This window comes from Sphaeramia orbicularis, chromosome 16 (assembly GCF_902148855.1).
Source record: "Sphaeramia orbicularis chromosome 16, fSphaOr1.1, whole genome shotgun sequence".
NCBI lineage: Eukaryota > Metazoa > Chordata > Actinopteri > Kurtiformes > Apogonidae > Sphaeramia > Sphaeramia orbicularis.
In genome coordinates, this window is record NC_043972.1 from 21382263 (window position 1) to 21406287 (window position 24025).

Sequence of the window (24025 nt, forward strand, 5' to 3'; positions counted from 1 at the left end):
CACCACCAAAATTTAATCATTTCTTCCTCATCCCATTTCCAACAAACCCTGAAAATTTCATCCAAATCTGTCCATAACTTTTTGAGTTATGTTGCACACTAACGGACAGACAAACAAACAGACAGACAGACAAACAAACAAACAAACCCTGGCAAAAACATAACCTCCTTGGCGGAGGTAACTATCCTCTGCCCAGACTGGGACAAATACTGCAAAACTGATGGGATGATACTTTGCAGTGCTGATCAATAATGACCTAAAATATACTGCAAAAGTAACCCAAGAGCTTTAGAGGTAAAGAAAAGTCCTTCACAAGCACCAGCCGAAGGAAAAGCATCTCCAGGGGCAAACTCAGTACTTGGTGATGTCCATGTGTTAAGGACTTTAGGACATCATTAATCGGTTTTCCATTGGACATCTACGCAAAACTTTACCGATATTTACTAAATGTCGAAAAAACAGAAGTGCGTAATGTCGATTTTTCCATTGAATCACAAATGCGATGATTTGTTTATTATCACAAGATGACACGAGAGGTCATTCCATAAACATGGCGATGAACATAAATATGGTGTTGATTTATAGATATATTCATTATTATTATATATTACCCCTCTATCTCAAACTAAATTAAAAAATGATTGGGTTTCCTGGTGTGTCCACACATGACATGCTTCTTCTTCTTCTTCGCTTGTTGTAACATACGCCAACATCCGGTTCTTTAATTCACCTGACTCTAGTTGCGAAAAAAGGTTGTTCCATTGCAGTTTTGCGTGATATACCATTTGTGCTACGCCTGAAAACCACCTCTTGCCAGCGCAGAAACTTTTAATTGAAAAATGAGACTTTTGGCTAAGTTGTCGTTTTCCATTGGGTAAATTTTTATGTGCAAGTTATATTTGCGCAATTTGAGGGTCAGTGGAAAAGGAAAAATGGACCTTTGACAGACAAGGATTTTCCTCCAAGTAATAAACATAACGTGGATGCAGTTGAAAATTGCCTTCAGGCAGCACCAAAGTTTTTGCACATATAGACGGACCCCCCCTCCCACTCACGGCCAGTGTGGCTGAGGGTAAACACTGCCACAGTTTGCTTGGCTGCCGTCTCCTCCCTCACCTTGCCACACTTCATCAGCCACATCACTTTCACCTGGAGCTCCTAACTGCTGTCCTCTCCCTCACCTTACTTCACCTCATCAGCCATAATCAGTTGCACCTGTTTCTCCCAGCTGTACCTAATTAGTTGGCCAGAATATAAACTGTGCTGGTTCATTCAACCAGCGCCAGATTGGTAATGCACCAGTAAGATGGATGCCAACTGCTGTAAAACACAAAGTAGAGCCAGCGCCAGATTGGTCTTGCTTTATGCCTGACTGTCCAGTGTTGTTGTCTGACCTGACTCCTCGGTTCCAACCTCACCAGTGCTTGACCACGTTTCTTCGTCTCCGCCCTGGAAACCCAACCAGCCTTGTGCCTTGGATTAAGAGATCTGTTTTTGGCTTCACCGAGGTCTGTTTGAGGTCTGTCTGCGTTCTTGTCCATGTTGGGGTCTGTTTCCAGTCCACGTGTCAAATCCACTTGTGTCTCTGGCCCTGAGGTTTCCATCCTGCCTACCACATCAGAGACCCAGGTTTGAATCTGGCTCACACATCTAATCATCTGGATTTATCTCAACCCAGCAAATAACAGAAAGAACTGTCACTGTAACTCTGTTAGTCCTGCCTTCCTCTTACTGCCAACACATGCTCAGATCTAATAGACTGTTTCTGACGTCTTCCTGCGTGTCTGTGTTTGCACTTGGGTCCTCCCTTTACATTACCTGTTACAAAAAAGAATCTTCATCTTTGTATGACCTTCTGGAAATGGAGGACTTCACCCGAAATGGAATGTGATTCCTAAACATTTAACACAGTATTTTTTTGGTTAATCCCCTAAAATATAGCTTCAAGTCTGCACTTGATCACGTCTTTTGTTATTTATTCATCTATTGTTTCATTTCAGAGCCACTGTGGTGGTGTGCAGAGGCGAAATCACACAATTTTGGTCACTGTCCAAATACATGTATGGCTTTGACTGTAAATGTAGTTGAATGGACTACTCCAGTTTCTACTTTTGCTCATAATCTGTATGACAGTGTATGGTAGGATTTCAGCACGTTTCACTGCAAAATTTTCTCATGACACCCAGGAAAAGGTCTGAGGTTAGCATTGCTTTTACAGTGCAGTATGCTGTCATTTCTCCCTCAGTTTCACATCAGATGCCATCATCTTCAGAAACATGACAGTTTTGGAAGAGGTTGGAAGCATAGTGATTATGATGTTTCCCTCAAACACACATCATCATTTTAGCTCTGTTGCATTTCTCTGGTAAACCTCATAGCTGCTGCTGAAGCTGTAAAATGTCTGGAGCCCTATTAAGCATCCTTTCTTTGCCTGAAAGCAAGTCCAAAATAAGTGTAATTCATTCTTCTACAAATGTTAATATCACCAACTCATTTTTGTTTCATTTAGGGATTTTCCTCTTGCTTAATGTGATGAATGAGTACGTTCAGGTGGGATTTCATGTTTCCTGGCCCTGCAGCTCTACTTTCTGTTTTACATGCTGTTTTTAGATCCAGGAGAGGTGCCGTAGTGAGTGTTACATTGTTTATAAAAGGTGTTATTTTAACACAGTGTAGGTGTCATTGTTGCCTGTATACAGTACATCCTTCATCAACCTTCCTCTTATCTGCTATTACCAACAGCTCTGGTCTCTAATGTTCTGTGGAGGTTTTTGAAATGACCAATTGTTTGTTTTGTGATAAACGGAAGAATGAAGTGTTTCTCTTATGTGCATGTACCATCCAACCACTACTACTTCAACTAAAAATAAGATGATTGCTTGATTAAGTAACATGTTAATGGAGTATAGGCATAGCGTAAGTGATTTTTCAAGCAAAAATACATAAGTTGCAGATGTTTCTTCTCAAATATAAAGACTTCTGACTTTTCCTCAACAAATCTCAGAAAAATTAATAATAATAGGGATGTTTGACAAATGGCTTTATAAAATGGGTTACATAAATAGACATATTTCAGCTGTGGAGGATTAGAAACAAACTTTTCCCTATTAAAGTACATGTTAACTGATTCAACAAATGAGCTCAGTCTTCAACATGCACAGTGTAATTAAATATACTATACAGTATACAGTGTTGTATAATTAATCCAAAACTGCACATAACAGGAATCATTTTACTTAGTTTATTGTTCAGTTGTTCAATATAATAACTGGGGGGGGGGGGGTGTATGTAGTATACCCATTCCTCTGAGTATATGCTGAGATGTGTAGTATTTTTACTTTTAAAAAATTCATGTAATTTTTTATTAAATTAACATTAGGGCTTAGAATAAGGAGTTCTGAAGTTCTGCCAAAGACGCCAGAGGTATGAACTGAATTTATTTCAACCTCTGGGTTGGTGGATTTATGTGACCACTAGTAGTGAGTCACTGTGCCGGCCTCCCATTGTGGTGGTGTTTTCACCACTGCACACTGCTCTAAATGAAAAGAGTGGAATTTGATGCTGAAATGGCAGTGTTTATCCTACATAGGTGAGCTTGATTAGGAGGCTTATTGACTGTTGATCCATTGGTGGTTTTGGTAGTCTAAAGTGTGTTCTGGTAGGTGTTTGGCTTTACTTGATCAAACCTGACAGAAAACCAAATATTTTGGGTGTTTTGGACTGATGGTTGAATGGAAAAAGGGTTGAGGAATGGGGAATTACTAAGAATTTTCAGCATTTTATACCATTCGTCTCAAACATTCACAGCAGTAAAATATATAATATGCACAAAAATGTAGTAGTAAAAGGCATCGGAAACATCAGATATAGATTTAAACGCACACCAAAAAGAAAAGTCACTTTGATTCTTCTCAATTTAACCACATTTGGTCATGATATTTTCATTGAAAGATTTAAATGCAATTCTTGTTTTAGTTGTACAGTATTTTCACAGTGTATATGACTACCTTTTACTCAAGGAAATGATCTAATGGTGGGAATTGGCTGCATAGTAAAAAAAAACAAACAAAAAACACATCTTCAGTGGGAATGAAACATGAAAAATTAATGAGTCTAAAGACCTGCTGTCCTCTCAAGCTTCGGGGGAATCCGAAAAGAGGTAAAGCTATGATGTAAAAGAAACAGCAAGAGAGGAAGAACATAATCAATTATAGATTTCCTGCCAGACGGCTGGCGTTTCAACCTACTGGAAATGAACAGAAATAACATTCATTATGTTTATTTGGAAGTTATATAAGATATTTAAACACATATGGATGCTACGAGACAATGCAAAATGGCACATCAGATACAAAATAAGAGACAAATAGATTAATGAGCAGGGCTTCTCTCCTTTACTTTACCTGGAGCTCAGTTGCACATTTGAAGAAGTAACTCTCCTGTTGAGTAAATTCAGCATGTAGCCGTATTTGATCTTTTGTCACATTTGTAAGGATGTAAATATCAGGTGATAAGCCCAGAGTTTTGGTAAAGCACTTCACAGCAAAAGAATGATGGAAAGGTCAAAATCAACAGAGTAGACTGTAGATACATATAATTAGGTGAAATACGGTAGCTCCACACATGCATGTTTGATGAGCTTTATACAAAGTTTGTTGACAAAGGAGACACTGAACATTCTTTTCCATCTAACCCTGTTTTTTGCACATGGAGTACACTTATGGCTGAATTAATGTCCACTTGAGTCCAAATGACGCATCACTGAGTTTCCAAATGTCCTCCTGTCGATAAACTATCCAAGGTTTTCCAAAATCAAAACCTGCAGAATAAGTGACTTCCATATGGAAATAGATTGACCATTGTAATTTCACCAACATTAAAAGCATTTGTGTGATTTCTACAAGTTTGCAACATTCCTATATTAATACATTTTTTGATCCCTGTTTACATAGCTTTATTAATGTTAATGCAGACTCCCTCCCAGAACATCTGAATTATGTTGCATTTGCACAGGTAGTGAAACGCAATACCTACGTAAATTTTATATTCAGACAATTTGTAAAAATTCTTTCTTTTTTTATACTTACTGTAAAAATGAAATATAAATCAGGCCTGGGACTACAGCAGGATACCAGCCATGTTGACTAAAGCTGCCCTTTTTACTGTTATTGGTACAGTTAATTAATTGAGATTGTCCATGATATAATAAACCCCATGTGGGGTCGACTGGAATTCAAATGGGGTCGCCTGAAATTTCTAGTAATTGATAAAAATAAAACTTAAATAAAACTTACTTTTAAAAAATATATGGTGGGTCAGAGACAATGCCAATTCATAAAAGACATGACAAACTCTGAAACTGCAGCACTGTGGTACTGTTTATCTGTCAAATGTTCATTGTGGTCGGTTTCAGATTCTGCAGCTCTTTCATAATTCATAGTTTGAGTTATTGTTTGTTCAGTATTAATTGTCAGCCTTGTAAAACCAAGCTGGACTGACTGTACATGTCCTAACCAAGGAAAATCCAATTCTCCCTTTATGCAGTAATCTACACCTGGCTTTACTGCCTCTGTCCATAATAATATTCATTATATAGACTAAATGTCCTCTAAAATGAACGTTTATTTGCAACATAGTATAGCAAACTATTACATGATCAAAAACAAATTAATTTTGGCAAAAAAAATAAAAAGTCTCCATTTGGAATGTCTGCGGTCGCCAGAAATTTGATGTTAAAATGGGGTCACGAGTCAAAAAAGGTTGGGAACCACTGTAAAGACTAATAAACTAAAACTAAACATTATGCACAAGACTGTATTGTAAATCTGTAGTATTTCATTTTGAAATTCTGGAAGGCAACAGCACCATACTATCCTAAATAGAATAATCTATTACACATCTGAGCCATGTATGAGTCATTTTCTTCACCATGTTTTTTTTTTTTTTTTTTTTTTTTTCTGAACTCAAACAATGCATTGCAGAATAAAATGTTGCTATAAAGTGTATAAAATGCTCTCTATGGGCCAGAAAATGGATTGGTCATATTATGTTTCCTCTTTCCACATCTTTTCATCCAGCTCTTTAAATCACACACTTGTCACTGAATGAGTTTAATAAAGCACCTGCATAAATCACCTGCTCATTTATGTATCTCATTTCCACATATCGGTCATCCATCTTTAATCAGCTCTAGTGTGGAGTCTTTGCTGTATTTCGCTCTCCTGTGAACAGCTGCCATTTCAACAGGAAGGTGAAGAGCCCCCCCTTCAGGCTGTCAATAATTCATCACAAAAGGTTCTAAATATTCAGAACACACCACTGTCCCATTGATTAACTGCTGCACAGGCAAATACACTTCATTTTTCTGAGGTTTATGATTAAAGTTCACGTTGAAGTGGTTTGTGAAGCTGCAGAGTGAAAGTAGACTCATTAGATAACTTTAATAAAGAGGAGAGTCTGTCAACACCCAGAGCTCATTAACTATAAAACCACAACAGACTAAACAGGAACACATCATCTGCTGCAAAATGTCACAGCATCAAAACAATTTGTCACTCAATAACTTTGCTAATTTAATATCAATTGTGTCCGTCTTCTCAGTTCAGAGCCAACACAATCATTTATTTAACAAGAAAAGGTGAGAACAGATCATTTTGGCAACAGATAATGTACATGTATGGTATGTATAACTACACCATTTAATTAATAATAAACAATACATTTACTTTAATACACCAAAAAAAAACAAAACAACTTTATTAGACTTCAAAAATGACTAAAGACAATCATTTGTTTTGTTTTCTATAAGTAACTAAATTCACTCAGTCACTTTTTATTGTTAAGTTTATTTTATGCTTAATTTTGATGGTTTTACTTGCTGTATTAATAGACTCAATTTAACCATCACAAAACATGGACAAGTAAATCAGCTCCATTCATTGAGATGTGTGGGTGGGATTTCATAAGTTTTCTTCTACCCACTCCTTTTTGAGCAGTACATATTGAATTTATTTTGTTATTGCTAGTGTACATGGCAATTGCTATTTTGTCTTGATCATCTTTGTTTGTTAATGTATTTGCTCTGCTATTAGTTCCTTGTACACAAAGATGCTTGATTTTTTTTTTTTTTTTTTTTTTTTTTTTTTTTTCTTCTGCTCAAAACAAATGAATGAATGAATGAATTAATTAATTAAATGGGGTCTTTTTTTAGGTACAAATATTTGGCTTTTATTCATCCCCAAGAGCTTTTTTTCTATCACTGTCACTGTTTCACAATTGCAGATTCTGTATCTGTCATTAATTACTATTATGACATTACATCAAACTACTTCAAAACCAGCAATACCTACATTATTACATCAGATTTTACTAATGGGCAAAGACCTCAGCTCAAAACTGAAGCCAATGCAGAAGTATATTACACTGTAATACAGCTACAGTTGTGGTAATAGGTTCCTATAACAATACATTATTGGTACACTTTACCCCACCACCCTTAATGTTCCTGTAGTTTCACCTTTTTTTGCCCAAAAATGATCACTTCCGGCTCCATAAAGCCAATATAGTGATGTCCAAATCCCATATTACTGGCTTCAAAGTGACAGCTCAGAAACCAACGGGTGATGCCATGGTATCTTCATTAATTCCATGCAGTGTATGGATTTTCCCCTAAAGTGAAACTGGAAAAAAAAGTGGCAGCTAAAATTAGATTTTATAGTCATGTAAGCTATTGAAGTGCTTGCACATCATGATAAGATAACTAAATAACTATCAAGACCTGGTAATTAACATAATTAAAAGAACTGAGTTTAAAGAATAGAGAAATATAGATTTTTTTTTTTTTGTTATTTTTAATTAATTTTCTAATTTTTAAAGTTCTCATTGGTTTATAATGGGAAAAATTTCAAAGTGCTATAACTTCAAAACAGTTGAAGATATTGATATAATTACTATTGGCAATAGATAAGAAGTCACATATGGGCTTTCATTTGGTGCCATGACCTTTGACCTTTAAAAGTCACATGAATGTCAATTGTCTTTAGGACCCTTGGTCCAATTTTTACAAGTTTAGGTGCATAGAACAGAGATTCTGCCTCTCTAATGACATTTAAAGTATGCATCATCTAATGAAGCTTAAATTAAACCATTATTTATTCCTCTGTAAAGGTACTCTTATGGCAGAATGGTACCAAATTATCTACTCAGTGCTTCCAACAGGAGTGATAATCAGAGGAGCAGCATTTTTTCCTCCATCATTTAAACTAGGACCAAGGTATGGGAGGAGCTTCTCAGTGAAGCAGCAGCCCTTTAAGATATAGATTTGATCTGCAGTATCGACATCATAAAAGGAGACCAGACCCTCCGCATAATCCACAAACACCCCCACCTTCTGAGGCTGGGATTTCAGAGAAAGACTGAAAGCAGATGGTCCAAACACATTTCCGTTTCTCAAACAAATGGTCCAGTTTCCATACTGAGGACTCAAAAAGGTTGGTCCCTTCCTGATGATTGACTCTCCGGCCACTCCTACAACCCAGCCGGTCTTATCTCTGACCTGAACCTCGAAGTAAAATTTGCCTGAAGAGAAACTCTGCTTTCCTAAGACACAAATTACATTAGAAAATCTCTCTGGGTTGTTTGGAAGACTCTTCCATAGGTTGCTGTGATGTACCTGTTTATTATCATCAGACAGGATGAGAGTAGGATGTGCTGTATCAGGATCTAGAGTCACGTCCACTGCATACTGCTGGACTCGCTTCAGCTCAGAATGATACAGCTTCTGTATTTCTTTACTGAGTTTTACCTCCAGCTGAGACACAATTCTCACCGCAGTCCCTTCATACGATGGTGGACAGACGCTGACCTTTTCCCAGCTCTTCATGGCTGGAGCAGATTTAACAGATGAGAATCTCTGGACAAAGTGGAGGTGGTCTTCAGAGTGTGAGAGCTGCTCCACCTCAGTGCTTCTCTTCTTCAGCTCAGAGATTTCCTGTTCCAGCTCTTTGATGAAGTCTTCACCCTGTTTCTCTGTCCTTCTCTGTTTTTCTTCAATCTCCTCTTTCAGCTGGTTCAGACTTCTCTGAACAGACTCCATCACAGCAGTGAAGACCTGGACACCTTCTGCTGTCTCTCTATCTGCAGCTTTCTTACTGAGGTCCACTACATGTTTGATCTCCTGGATCTTCAGTTGTCTTTCCTGGATCTTCTGCTGAATTTCAGCATCTGTCTTCTTCAACTCTAAATTCTGTCCTTGATGTTCCTCCTTCAGATGAACAATATCATGTCTCTTGTGGTCTAAAATAGGACAGAGCATGCAGACACATGTCTGGTCGGTCTTACAGAATAGCTTCAGAGGTTTATCATGTTTCTCACACATCCTGTTTTCCAGGTTCTCCACAGCATCGATCAGCTGATGTCTTTTTAAAGGTGCTTTAGTCAGATGAGGCTTCAGGTGAGTGTCGCAGTAGGAGGTCAGACACACCAGGCAGGACTTCAGGGCCTTCAGTTTGCTTTCAGTGCAGATGTCACATGGAACTTCTCCTGGTTTGGCAGCTTGTTGTTCTGAGCTGCTGCTGTTCGCTTCCTGTCTGAACTGGGTGACCATCTCTGAGATAAAAGAGTTGATCTTTGACTTAGGTTTTGTTTGGAAAACTTCTTTACACAGGGGACATCGACAAGGGGTGTTAACCCTCCAGTGTTCAGTGATGCAGGTTTTGCAGAAGTTGTGTCCACATGGTGTGCTGACTGGATCAGTGAACACATCCAGACAGATGGAGCACAGAAACTGATCTTCAGACAGCAGACACGTGGCAGCAGCAGCCATATCTGTGTATTGAGAACAGAGGTCAAAGTGTAAACAGCAAAGCTGAAATCAGATCAAGAAACAACAGCCGATAAGACAGAAGAAGTGACAAATATTGTCAAGAATCCTGAGATGACACCATGCTATGCAACGATAGAAAGACTAAGTGGAATTTATACTGAAGGAGAAATAATCTGTGTGGTTGTTTCCATTCAGTTCCATGTATATAAGACAAGTGATCCAGAGAGTCTGTACCAACCCATGCTATTTACACCCGGTGTACAACCAACTACTGCTATATGTGCCCAAGTGTAAAGCCACTTTGTATTAATTTTTTCTAATACATAGTTAATGTTTACCCAGTCCTGAGACTAGAGAACATTTCTCTTTAGGTTCTTTTGTATTTTAGACCACATTATAATATTGCTGTTACTGTATTTAGCTATAATTTTTTACTATGTGGCAAACTTCAAACTCAAAAGTCACATCCCATGATTTCTTCTAAAGTTTCATGTACAGAACTGACATATACAACTGAAGTTACATCCAGTGTGTTCATATATAGCACTGCTGTGCCAGTACACCATTGATATAGTTGAAGGAGCATTAACTCCATCCTTAAATGACTGAAAATAAATGTATGCACAGCATTTTATTTACCTGTACAGAATTTTTGTGAAGCATTAAATTTTATATTTCATCTTTCCTAAATGATTTATTGCCATTTGTCATCTGTTACCCTATGTCTTTTCTGTTTTTCTGTGAAAATCCGGTATTTTCCTAGATTTGATCCACAGATCATGTAGATGTTTATAAAATATCAGATGCAACAGTTATTAAATTAGAAGAGGAAACTGAAAAAGTGAGTTTTTCAGCAAAAAATATCATTAAGTGACCATAAAAACAAGCATCTACAATCAGTCATATATCAAACTATATGGATATTACTGGTGAATCAGCAGAAGATGATGGCTTTCCATGTTTACAGAGTCTCTGAACATTGAAAAAAGACACATCTGATGGGGCTGAAAAGCTGAGAAATTCCATGTTACCTGAATTATTTAAACATATTGATAGGATTAGTGGTTCAAAAGTTGTGGTTCTGACTGGAGCTGGGAAATTTGATCATATTACCCCAGTGTTGGCCTCTCTTCACTGGCTTCCATGTCAGGTTCATGCTGATTTTAAGGTGCTTTTATTGACTTATAAAATTTTAAATGGAACGGCACCTTCTTACTTGACAGAGCTGGTTAGACTGTATGCACCTTCTCGTGCCCTTCGCTCTCAAGGATCTGGCCTCCTGACTGTGCCTAAAGTCAGGAAAAAGACTGTCGGTGAGCGAGCCTTTTCTTTCCGTGCACCAACACTTTGGAACAGTCTTCCTCTGGACATAAGGCAGGCATGCTCTGTGGATGTTTTTAAAGCAAAGCTCAAGACCCACTTGTTTACTCTGTGTTATAAGTCGTGATGGGCTTTTACTGTTAATGTTTTTAGCTTTAATGTTTTATTGTTTTATTGTGATTGATTTTATATCTGTACAGCACTTTGATTGAAAGCGCTTTACAAATAAATTTTTATTATTATTATTATTATTATTATTATTATTATTATTATTATTAAGACTAAACTTTTATGGAGTCTAGACTCATTTTAACTGGTTGATCTACATTCCTACCCTCATCTACGAGAATGGATGGATGGATGGATGGATGGATGGATGGATGGATGGATGGATGGATGGATGGATGGACCCTCATTTCAGACCAATAAATGTTGATGATAACCAGACAATTTAAATTGCTCCATTAGTAGCAGGTAAACATACATTAAGTGACCAGTATACATAGTAAAGATTATCATATAGGAATAACAACATTATAAATTAATACCTAATATAAATGTGTAAGACAAGTGACAGTAGTGTAGAAGTGAAGAAATAATCAGAAAATAAATGGCTGAAAAATCCCTGTCTCCAATTAATATTCAGTGTTTCCCTTGATACCAAGTGGGATACTTTTTTTATCTACAGTTGTATCGTGAATTTTTAGTTCGATTTTTGGTTTTGTTGATTCCATCCCCAGCCCCTGACATCAGTGGTTGTTGGTTGTAAACACTCTGGAACCAGATGAAAAGGCCAAGAGTCCATTCAATGTTGATTAAAAGGCTCTATTTCAACTAAAATGATCTTTTCTTTAACCAAACTGAGTAGTTTTTGACTGAAATAAAATTCCTCTGCAACTGGAAAATGGGGAAAAACATGTTGCACCTAAAATATACAATTATGACAAACCAAATATACTGAAGTATGTAGTGAAATTTATGCAACAAATCCATTCACACATCACATTTTGATCTTCTGGAGATTTCCATGGATATATAAATTTGTGTTCAATATTTTCCTGCTTAGATGTAAGTGGCCAAATCACTGTCATATGACTCACATGGCTGAATGACAGATTATCTCGTGAGGATGAAGTGCATTCTATACAAAAAAGAAAAAAAGATGTGGTTGAAGCTGACGTCTTTTCCCAGTTTGAGTTTATCTTGTGTTGCAAATTTTTGCTTGTTCCTTATGTAAAGAGAGAAGCCAAAAACAAACTTAAAAAATGACACGATAAATTTGTGGAGTAAAAATGGTACTTTTGATAGCTGATTTGTTTGTGTTATAAATCAAATTGTGCTGAATCAAATCACACTGAATTGAACTGTCCCATTAGAGGTGAATCATCTGATATTTACATGCTTTTTTTCCTTCAGTGCAATAATGTCCAATTCAGTTTTGTCCCAGTTCAAGAAGCCCATCAAAACAAATATCTACACCAAAGTTTGAGCCACAGAACTATTTACAATGTTACATAAACTGGCTTCTCTGACAATAGTAAATGGGTATTTAGTACTTCAGCAATGTTTCAGACAGTAGAGGCAGACTTTTTGTAGGTTTTACACAATTTATATGTGGAGCAAAACCATCTATGATCATACAACACCATGTACTATTTAACTTACAAGAATCAAAACATGGATTTTATTGAAACCAAAACTTAAAGTTCACTTTGAATACAGTGAAACTGGAATAGCTTCATCTTTCAAAGATTTGTAGAATGGACATGTACATATTTTTTGTCTTTTTGTCAAAGTAAAATTATTATATTTCAGACTAAAAATTATCATTTATCACATGTAGGGTGTTTTTACTGCTGTCAAAATGGGTTAAATTTGAGCTGAATATCTTAAAAGTTAAGGTGAATACAGTTATAAAATTATGTAATTATAATTCTAACTAACATTAAATTAACAAATCTACAAAACTGCACTTCACTAAGTAGTTCTTTTGACAAATTTGATGAAACTATAATACTAGCCCATGTTCTTTCTGAGTACAGCTGAAGTTTTGTGTTAAATCTTGCTGAAACCCAGTAAATGTGTCCTCTGTACTCACCACTGTTTGCAAAGATCCTGCTGAGTTGAGAAACATGGACTCAGGACGTTTTCTTTATAGTTCAACTGTCACATTCATCATGACTCAGCTCTTATGTGTCTTTGAATAACTTTTAGTTTCATTTCAGTTATATGACGTAAAATGATTCCAGTTCTTCCAGTTCTGTCCCGAATCATACGGGGCTAGAAAAAAGTTTTCAGACACCATGTATTTATGATATAATGAATTGAGTATCACTCTTAAGTCGTTAAACTTTGCCAAGTTTTGTTCCACTCTCCAAAGCAACATGCTCCCTTCTGCACATGCTCTGTTCCATCGAGGTCAAAATGATGTTTCAGCAGATAATAAAACACATCCACAGTCTGACATGTTGAAATTGTAAAGAGTTGTTTTTAGTTGTTTTTTTTTTCTTGTTGACAATAAACAAAACAAATGCATTTGCCTGTGTCTGTCTGATGCAGCCACACCTTTTGAAACACAGAAAAAACTTATCTGCAAATATGTCACAATAATATTTAGGCTTGTGTAAAATTTTAAGGATGCCTGAAAACTTTTTTTCCACCACTATACTTTAGATCTACTGGAGAAATTTAGACATGAATTATATTCTTAACAGTTCACTGAATTTAAAAGGGCTCTATATGTAGTATTGATATTCCAAACTCTCAACAGCAGGTGGAAATCAGCAGAACACAAAGATAATATCACATAACTTTATATCTTCATAAGCCTCATAATCAAACTCACCTGTGTAGAAGAAACGCTGTGATTTCATCATCAAAACTCTATTCTTTTCATTTAGTGTCCAGTGGAGAAAACAACAGTGCTTCTAATTTTTAATACTTTGTCATGTTCTTTGACTCTAAAAAGTGCACTTATTGATGCTTTGGTCAAAGGTCCTGTGGTGTTCGTTTTCTTCACCATGGGACACCAGCAGAGTGACTCACTACTCCCTCTAGTGGTCGTTGATATGAATAGATCTAGTTCAGATCTCTATGATCCAATACATTGTTTTTTTGGTGTAACTTGAGAGTACTTTATTCTAAATCCTCTGATGACAATTTCATATTTTTTATGTTTATTATATATTAATATTGTAATAACTCATGCTTGTAGCTTGTTCAGCTTTACATGATGTCAGCGGTACTTTTTGATACTATAGTGGTTTATTAAGAAAAAGCATCACACCACTTCAATATTTTGATGTTTTATTTAAACCATTTCTTGTTCTTGATAGCCCAACTCATACTTTTACTACTTTCATTACATTTTAGATTACATTTTCCTCAGAGTCTGACATTAATACAAGTAGTTATAACCACATACCCTGTGTAAATAACAATGTCAATTTAGTGAACAGTGTATGATTATGCTCATTATTTCATTATCACACTATTATAACACACTGAAAATTACTAACATATCCCCATGAATAGTCTGAGAATTATACATTGTATTGTATTTATAAAGTTTATTTGATAAGGACAATGTAAATACATAGTATAACTTCTACCTGTTACATACAAGCTGTAGAAACTGATGATTCACATAAAGAGATTATTGATAGTGTTAGTTTCCATCTCCAGTCCCTAGTCAGGCTTTTAGTAGAGAAAAAAAGAGTAAGAAAGAAAGAAAAGTAGAAAAAAAAAAGTTTTTACATCTTGTGTTAATTTTATTTCTGTCTGACTGCCCCATGGAGGTCTTTCAATGTGTCATTTTACAATTACCACTGGCTGCACCTCTGGTGTTCCTGCCAGTATTTTGTTTCATGGAAAATTTACATAAAATATCTGCTGCTAAGTTTTGTAAACATTTAAAAATCATTTTCAGGTTTGAGAATTTGATAAAATTATCAACACTGAGCAGATGATACTGCTTCAGTATCTGACAGTGATGCCATCTCCTGGGTTTTTTAGCCATTATTTTTAGGGCTTGGTTATACACAGAAGTGACAGGTTGAACCACAGTCACAGAGGTTTGGCTCCACACTGTGACACAATAAGACATATGTGAAAAAATCATTGCATGCATGTACATCATGTACAATATGCATGTGTAGTATGCGGATGAAAATAAGAACAATGTCTTCGTTGCCTTAGAATAAACTGTTTATATCTACAGAGGAGCAGGTCACCGTGAGTGGGTGAGGACTAGAGTCAATATCCACTCAACAAAAAGGACCAGGATGAACTAAATACACAACAGCATTACAGAGGGACTTCCACATAATTACATCCACCATAGGAGAAGTGGCTGCAATCTGCAACATCAACACTAGATATCACTAAGTATCACACATTGATCCTTTAAATTCAGGTATAATTCAACAACGGAAGTACAATCAGTGAGTACAACACATTGGAAAATTTAAATCCTCCTTTACAATGTTCCTATTGTGTATATTTGTTCCAATATATATTTGTTAAAAAAAAGGAAACCTTTCCATTTAAAATATTCTCTACTGTTTGACAGGAGTAATGATCAGAGGAGCAGAGTTTTTACCTCCATCATTCTTACAAGGACTGATGACTGGGAGGAGTTTCTCAGTGAAGCGGCAGCCCTTAAAGGTGTAGATTAGATCTGCAGTATCTACATCATAAAAGGAGACCAGACCTTCCTCATAATCCACAAACACCCCCACCTTCTGCGGCTGCGACTTCAGAGAGAGACTGGCAGTAGAGACAGAATAAGCTTTGTACTCATTTCTATTTCTCAGCCCAATGGTCCAGTTTTTATACTCAGGACTCAAGTACAGTAGGTCTTTCCTGTTGATTGACTCTCTGGCCACTCCTACAGTCCACGCACTCTTCCCTCTGACCTGAACCTCGAAGTAAACTCTGCCTGAAGAGAAACTCTGCTTTCCTAAGACACAGCGACTACAACTAAATCTCTCTGGGTTGTTTGGAAGACTCTTCAATACATCGCTGTGATGTACCTGTTTCTTATCATCAGACAGGATGAGCTCAGGGTGTGCTGTATCAGGATCTAGAGTCACGTCCACTGCATACTGCTGGACTCTCCTCAGCTTAACCGCCTTGAGCAACATCTTTGTTTCTTCACTGAATTTTACCTCCAGCTGAGACACAATTTTCCCCATAACCTCTCCATACGATGGTGGACGGACGCTGACCTTTTCCCAGCTCTTCATGGCTGGAGCAGATTTAACAGATGAGAATCTCTGGACAAAGTGGAGGTGGTCTTCAGAGTGTGAGAGCTGCTCCACCTCAGTGCTTCTCTTCTTCAGCTCAGAGATTTCCTGTTCCAGCTCTTTGATGAAGTCTTCACCCTGTTTCTCTGTCCTTCTCTGCTTTTCTTCGATCTCCTCTTTCAGTTGGTTCAGACTTCTCTGAACAGACTCCATCACAGCAGTGAAGACCTGGACACCTTCTGCTGTGTCTCTGTCTGCAGCTTTCTTACTGAGGTCCAATGCATGTTTGATCTCCTGGATCTTCAGTTGTCTCTCCTGGATCTTCTGCTGAATTTCAGTGTCTGTCTTCTTCAACTCTTCCTTCTGCCCTTCATATTCATTGATCAGATGAACAATATCATGCATCTTATGGTCTAAAACAGGACAGAGCATGCAGACACATGTCTGGTCGGTCTTACAGAACAGCTCCAGGGGTTTACTGTGTTTCACACACATCCTGTTTTCCAGGTTCTCCACAGCATCGATCAGCTGATGTCTTTTTAAAGGTGCTTTAGTCAGATGAGGCTTCAGGTGAGTGTCGCAGTAGGAGGTCAGACACACCAGGCAGGACTTCAGGGCCTTCAGTTTGCTTTCAGTGCAGATGTCACATGGAACTTCTCCTGGTTTGGCAGCTTGTTGTTCTGAGCTGCTGCTGTTCGTTTCTTGTCTGAACTTGACGACCATCTCTGAGATAAAAATGTTGGTCTTTAACTCAGGTTTTATGGGGAAAACTTCTTTACACATCGGGCATTCGCAAGGATCATTAACCCTCCAGTGTTCAGTGATGCAGGTTTTGCAGAAGTTGTGTCCACACGGTGTGCTGACTGGATCTGTGAACACATCCAGACAGACGGAGCACAGAAACTGATCTTCAGACAGCAGACACGTGGCAGCAGCAGCCATATCTGTGTACTGAGAACAGAGGTCAAACTGTAAACAGTAAAGCTGAAATCAGATTTACATTTATTTACATTTATGCATTTGTCAGATGCTTTTTTCCAAAGCGACTTACAGGGGAAAAACCAAAAAATAAAGAAAAATACAAGAAGAGATTAAAAACATAAAACAGGTGTACAATCAAAACCCTGCCGTACAGAAGAATAAAAAGCAAAATAATAGACTAAAATACAAGAATAAATTAAAAGAGACATAAAAGCAGCTGTACACTTAAAAACATTCATTCATTCATTCATTTATTATCTGAACCCGCTTTATCCTCACTAGGGTCACGGGGGTCGCTTGGAGCCTATCCCAGCTACATAGGGGTGAAGGCGGGGTACACCCTGGACAAGTCGCCAGTTCATCGCAGGGCTGACATGTAGAGACAATCACTCTCACATTTACACCTATGGGCAATTTTTTAGATTAACCAATTAACTTGTCAGTGCATGTCTTTGGATGGTGGGAGGAAGCCGGAGTACCCGGAGAGAACCCATGCAGACACGGGGAGAACATGCAAACTCCACACAGAAAGGTCCCACCCCCCTTCGGCTGGTGTTGAAATCGAACCCAGGACCTTCTTGCTGTGAGGCACAAGTGCTAACCACTGCACCACCGTGTTGCCCCACTTAATAAAAAAAAAAACTAAAACAAAAAAACAGTGAAATAAAAATACCAAGTAAAAACAACAGAATAGACATGATAATACAGATCAGGAAATGTGGCAGCAGCCATATCTGTGTACTGAGAGCAGAGGTCAAACTGTAAACAGTAAAGCTGGAATCAGATCAGGAAACAACAGCAGACATTTCAGATGTTAAAATCTCATTTCAATATCAGCAACAGAACTGGACTCAGTCTCAATTTACTGTCTGTTTCAAATAGATGGTTATGATTTAAGATTTCATTTTTGGGCTTTGTTTGCCTTTAGCTGAAGTGGACACCCTGGTATTCTGCCTTTGACAAATGGATTGAGTTTTAATTTCTCTATACTATGACTTATTTGAGTGACACTGGCTATGCATGAATTCTTCCATATTTCCTTCATTGGGCTTCAGAGTAAAGATTTAAAATCTATCATAAAATGTGACATATCCAGTGTGAGTATGTGTGAGCTGTAAGTTCCAGTTGGTTTACTGTACGACTTAACAGATGACTCATAAATAATGTGGCCTGATCTTAAACCTGAGCTTTTAAGGGGACACCCAGGTCATTTTTTATATTTTGTCAATTTTATGTGCGCCAGACAGTATTATGAAAACACTAGTCTGGAAAAGAACCAGGTGGATTCAGTCAGTCAGTCCCAACCCTACCCAGTGACAGTCCAGTGAGTTTTGTGTTAATATTGTTACGGCTGGGGCCGTTGGCTGTTGTTTTTTTCTTTTCCTTGTCTCCGCCTTCCCATTTCGGCTGACTGGAAACACCGGACTTCAATCACTGGCCTATAAAAGCCTGAACTCCAACCACAATGAGAGAGACGGGGTTCATCGCTGCCGTTCGTGCAGTTCGCTTTTTGTTTAACTGATGTTAATCTCTTTTGTGTTAAGTGACGGTGGCCATGTACTTTTTTTTTTTTTTTTTTTTTGTAATAAATTTTCCGTCTTTTAGTTACAACCGACCTGCTCTCCATGCTTCTCCTTTGCGGTCTCCCGGACCATCTTTTTCTTTTTTTTTTTGTTTTTGTTATGTGTCAGTACCCAAGACCTCCTGGCACGTAACAATATCAATAAACACAGTAGGTTAAAGGTCATTCTCTTTACTCACCAGTGTTGAAAAGATCCTGTTGAGTTGTTGAGAAACTATTTTATATCAAACTTTGCAGAGTTTCGTCTGGGCTGGACCTCCTCTGTGGCTTCAACGAAATGTTTCAGTTTCATTTCAGGGATGAGACGTTCGAGGAACCTCGTATTTCCACAGTCCCTCCCTCCACAGTTCTCTTATCATATCCTCCTCAGGCCCAGCAATGCATTTTTGTCTTCTGTAGAGGACAAGAGTTTCACAGCTTCACTTAACCCATAAAGACCCAAACATCCACAGAAGACCAAAACCATCTGCTGATCTAAACTGTCTATTTGTTTGTGTTCAGTTAATGATATATTTTACTGTAAAATTCACTTTTTCTTCAGTTTTCTCTGTTTCTGATATACTAACCCTCAACTTTGCCCTGAGCTTTAATTAACATCTACATGCTCAGTGAATTAAATGTTGGAAAATAACAGATGTTCACAAAAAAAGCAAAATAAAGAAGATAATATTACAATAAATGGTGATAAATCACATAAGGAAGGTTAAATGTAGAGGAAAAAATCATTAAGGAACTGCCACAAAAGTAGCACTGAGTCTTTATGGGTTACATAAAGTTAATACAGCTAATAATAATTTATGTATTTTTAATTTTTTATTGGATCAATGTTTTAATCAGTTTTGGTAAAAAACTGTTGTAGGTTTATTCTATTTTTCAGTCAGTTTTAACAAAATCCTATCTAAACAAACGAGCAGAGTGTTTGATAATGTGAGTAGAAATCGGATGGATATGTACAGTGTGTTGAATGTTGACATGAACGGACTGTAAAACCTAAAGAACTCTGTCACCATCTTGTGTATAAGTGTCAGGGATCAGGCTGTGTTCTGGGGCTTCGAGGGTCGTCTCAGTCACTGCTTATGATAAAGTGAAACTCACTGGTCATTTCAAATCATGAGAAATAAAAGCATCAGCCACCAGCAAACAGCTGCAAACACTGGCAGATACAACACCTGTGTTTTACCGGTGTTTACAACCAAAACTGTCTGTTGTGAACAGGGAGTTTTTGGAACAAATAAGGATTTACATTTTTCATAATGTGACATACAAGCCCACCATTTTAGAGAGCGAGAGTAAGTTAACCCTTTCATGCATGAATTATGAGAACCTTCATCAAGATTTTTTTCCTGAGCGTTTTTATTCCTCTTTAGGCATGAAAAAAAAACCAATGTGATTGAATTTTTTTTTTTTTAAATCAAGCTGTTTTTCATGGAGTTACAAAAATGTCCACACAGCTACACCATGAATTTTATTCTTGAAGCAAAGAAACATGTATTTAAAACCCAATATCATAAAGTGATCTGAAAACAGGGAAATGAAACCATGTTTAATGCAGCTAATCTGATGTTTTCTCACATTTTAACATATTCTAATACTAGTTATTACTCACTTCATGGAAATAATATGCAAAAAATAAATATTAACAATTGATTTCCACTCAAGAACCAATCAAGAACAGCAAAGTTACAATAATGGTATGAACTGCAGTTTATGAGATGATGCATAAGTGTCCACTGTGTTGGCTGATATGGAACTAAAACAACAAAACCCATGAATATACAAGAGTAAAGCTGTAGAGTAACTGTCCACTGTAGTGACCACTATGCATGAAAGGGTTAAGATAAGATTTCTTTTTTTTTTTTTTTTTTTTTAAATTTCTTTCATGTGTCCTAATGTAACATATTTCTGTTTGGAAGGCATAACACATCCAAACATGTTATTTTATTCATTTTTGTTGGTTATTTTGCCGATGTTTGACAATTTATTTGACTATTCTGTTCATTTTACATTCATTCTTACTCATTACTTTTGCCCATTTTTCAAATTTTGTTGGTTAATTTGTTCAAATATGTTAATTTCACAAGATCAAGCCTCAAAATTAAAACCTTTTTGTGGCTTTAATGCATGATCAAAATGGCAGATGAACACATTCAGATCCTTGTTCTTTTTATAAGCCTGTTAACTGAGTTTTCTTTCCTTTGTCACACACACAACCGCAATAAAACACCTCAATACAACCTTATCTCATACAACCCTAATTCATAAATTACATACTGTTGAATGTACAGTGAGATAAGCCTCATAATCAATCTCACCTGTGTAGACGAAATGCTGGGATTTCATCATCAAACTCCATTCTTTTTATTTAGAGCTGTGCCCAGTGGAGAAAACAACAGCAGTGCCTCTAACTTCTATCATTTTGTCTTGTTCTATGACTCTAAAAAGTGCACTTATTGATGCTTTGGTCAAAGGACCTGTGGTGTTCGTTTTCTTCACCTTGGGAGACCAGCAGTGACTCACTACTCCCTCTAGTGGTCATTGATATGAAGAGATCTAATTCAGATCTTTACAATCCACTACATTGTATTTTGGTGTAACTTGAGAGTACTTTATTCTAAATCCTCTAATGATACATGTATATATTATATTTATTATATGTTAATATTCTAATAACTCATACTTGTAGCTTGTTTAGCTTTACATGATGTCAGTGGTGTTTTTACCTACTATAGTGGTTTATTATGAAAAGTATCACACCACTTATTTCAAAATTTGGATGTTTTATTTAAACTATCACATTTTAAAAAACAACTCGAGCTATAGAGACATTCAGGGTTTTTGTTCGTTTTTTGTTATGATTCTTGATAACCCAACTCATACTTTTACTACTTTCATTACATTTTAGATTACATTTTCCTCAGAGTCTGACATTAATACAAGTAGTTATAACCACATACCTTGTGTAAATAACAATGTCAATTCAGTGACCGGTGTATGATTATGCTCATTATTTTATTATCACATTATTATAACACTGAAAATTACTAACATATCCCCATGAATAGTCTGAGAATGATACATTTTATTTTATTTTATTTTATTTATAAAGTTTATTTAATAAGGGCAATGCAAATACATAGTATAACTTCTACCTGTTACATACAAGCTGTAGAAACTGATGATTCACATAAAGAGATTATAGCTGTTAGAAAAATATAATATTAGACTATATTCTGTAAACACCAGGTGTCCAGAGCACGAGTCATGGATGGGTTATGATGACATTCTGTAAGAAAGTCCAGACATATCCACTCAGGATATTTCTACCATTTCTTTGCTATCTGCTGGTTTTCCATCCAGTTTGGGACCAGAGCAGCCTGCTGCCCTTGGGGAGGTCAGGCCATAGTGTAGGTGGGAGAAGAGTACAAACGTGGTCACTGAACCCATGCATCACTGTGTTTTGGATACCTAAGCCAATGGTGAACTTGATCAACGTCATTATGTTTGGACACTTGGACCAATGGTTGTAATATTCATGTTCTTTTATAAGATCTTAAACTTCCTGTTGTTAGTCAGTCAACTGCTGCATCTCGCTGTATGTACTTAACTCCCTGCAAGTAAAATCTTCTGATTCCAGAATCCAGTGACTCCATCTTTTGTCTCAGCATGTGTCACAGAATTTTTCTTTCAATAGCTAGTGTTAGTTTCCATCTCCAGTCCCTAGTCAGGCTTTTAGTAGAGAAAAAAACAGAGTAAGAAAGAAAGAAAGTAAAAAAAAAAAAAAATAGGAGAACATATAAGGTTGCATAAAATGACATAAGGTTAAAATATATATATATAGGAATACAGCATATGGTAAATATTTACATCAAGGTTACATAAAATTACACTAAATTCAGAATCATTCAAAATGCTTGCATCTCTGATTTTGTTTTAGCCAGCTTTTGACGTTTTTGTTAAGTTTTTATATCTGGTGTTAATTTTATTTCTGTCTGCAGTGTGTTCCACATTTGAGAGCCTTTAATACAGAACGTTAACTGCCCCATGGAGGTCTTTCGATGTGTCATTTTACAATTACCACTGGCTGCACCTCTGGTGTTTCTGCCAGTATTCTGTCTCATCAAAAATGTACATAAAATCTCTGATGCTAAGTTTTGTAAACATTTAAAAACCCTTTTCAGGTTTGAGAATTTGATAAAATTTTCAACACTGAGCAGATGATACTGCCTCAGTATGTGACAGTGATGCCATCTCCTGGGTGTTTTAGCCATTATTTTTGAGGCTTGGTTATACACAGAAGTGACAGGTTGAACCACAGCCAGTGAGGTTTGGCTCCACACTGTAACACGATAAGACATATGTGAAAAAATAATTGCATGCATGTACAACTGCAAAGTACATCCAAACACCCAGATTACCACCTCAAATTACCCTTTAACGGTTCAGTGTATAAGATTTAGAGGGATTTAGGGGTGTGCAACGACAGGAAATGGACACATGATTGTCATTTCATTGTAGTAGATGAAAATAAGAACATTGTCTTTGCCTTGTCGTTGCCTTAGAATAATGCCGCGTTTCCACTAAATGGAACCGGCTCGACTCGGCTCCGCTCGACTCAGGTACCAGGTACTATTCCTGGAGACCATTTCCATTACAGGATACTACTGACTTTAGAGTACCTGGAAGCTATAGCAATTTGGTGCGTTACTTCCATGTCATCTGCTCAGAGAGTTGTTGATAAATTCACTCGTTGTGTGTTGTCTCGTCAAGCTCATGCTGAATTTTTACATCTGAACCTCCTCGACCGACTGTGGTGTAGTTTTGTGGGCTGTCATCATGTGGATTAACCTACCGCTATATTTACTGTAAACTTCTACATCTTTTTTTTGTAAAATGGCGAGTGACAGAGACAACTCTCTGACCAATCAGTGGTCTGCAGTGTTCACACGTCACATTTTAGTATCTGTTCCCCAGTCTTGGAACTTTGGCGGGGGTGATACCAAAAAACTAGTACCGGGTACCAGATTCCAGGTCCTTTTTCGTAATGGAAATGCAAAAAGGCCAAGTTGAGTCGAG

At 37.0% G+C, this 24025-nt stretch overlaps 2 protein-coding genes across 3 annotated transcripts; both read right to left on the reverse strand.

The window, feature by feature from the left end:
• Window positions 1–5932: 5932 nt before the first annotated feature.
• On the reverse strand, window positions 5933–13307 carry LOC115435430 (E3 ubiquitin-protein ligase TRIM39-like). The gene is made up of 2 exons (XM_030157844.1): window positions 13242–13307; window positions 5933–9825 (listed from the first exon to the last, which is right to left on the reverse strand). Exon 2 carries the CDS (start codon window positions 9821–9823, stop codon window positions 8198–8200), a length of 1626 nt encoding a protein of 541 aa, XP_030013704.1. The 5' UTR covers window positions 9824–9825; window positions 13242–13307; the 3' UTR covers window positions 5933–8197.
• Window positions 13308–14476: 1169 nt separating this feature from the next.
• On the reverse strand, window positions 14477–19238 carry LOC115435428 (E3 ubiquitin-protein ligase TRIM21-like). Of its 2 annotated transcripts, none has more exons than XM_030157842.1 (2): window positions 19132–19238; window positions 14477–17340 (listed from the first exon to the last, which is right to left on the reverse strand). In XM_030157842.1, the coding sequence occupies exon 2, from the start codon at window positions 17329–17331 to the stop codon at window positions 15700–15702; it is 1632 nt and encodes a 543-aa protein (XP_030013702.1). In that variant the 5' UTR covers window positions 17332–17340; window positions 19132–19238; the 3' UTR covers window positions 14477–15699. The 2 variants fall into 2 exon arrangements, with proteins under 2 accessions (XP_030013702.1, XP_030013703.1); XM_030157843.1 differs by having other exon boundaries at window positions 14477–17358; window positions 19132–19204.
• Between the last annotated feature and the right edge of the window lie 4787 nt (window positions 19239–24025).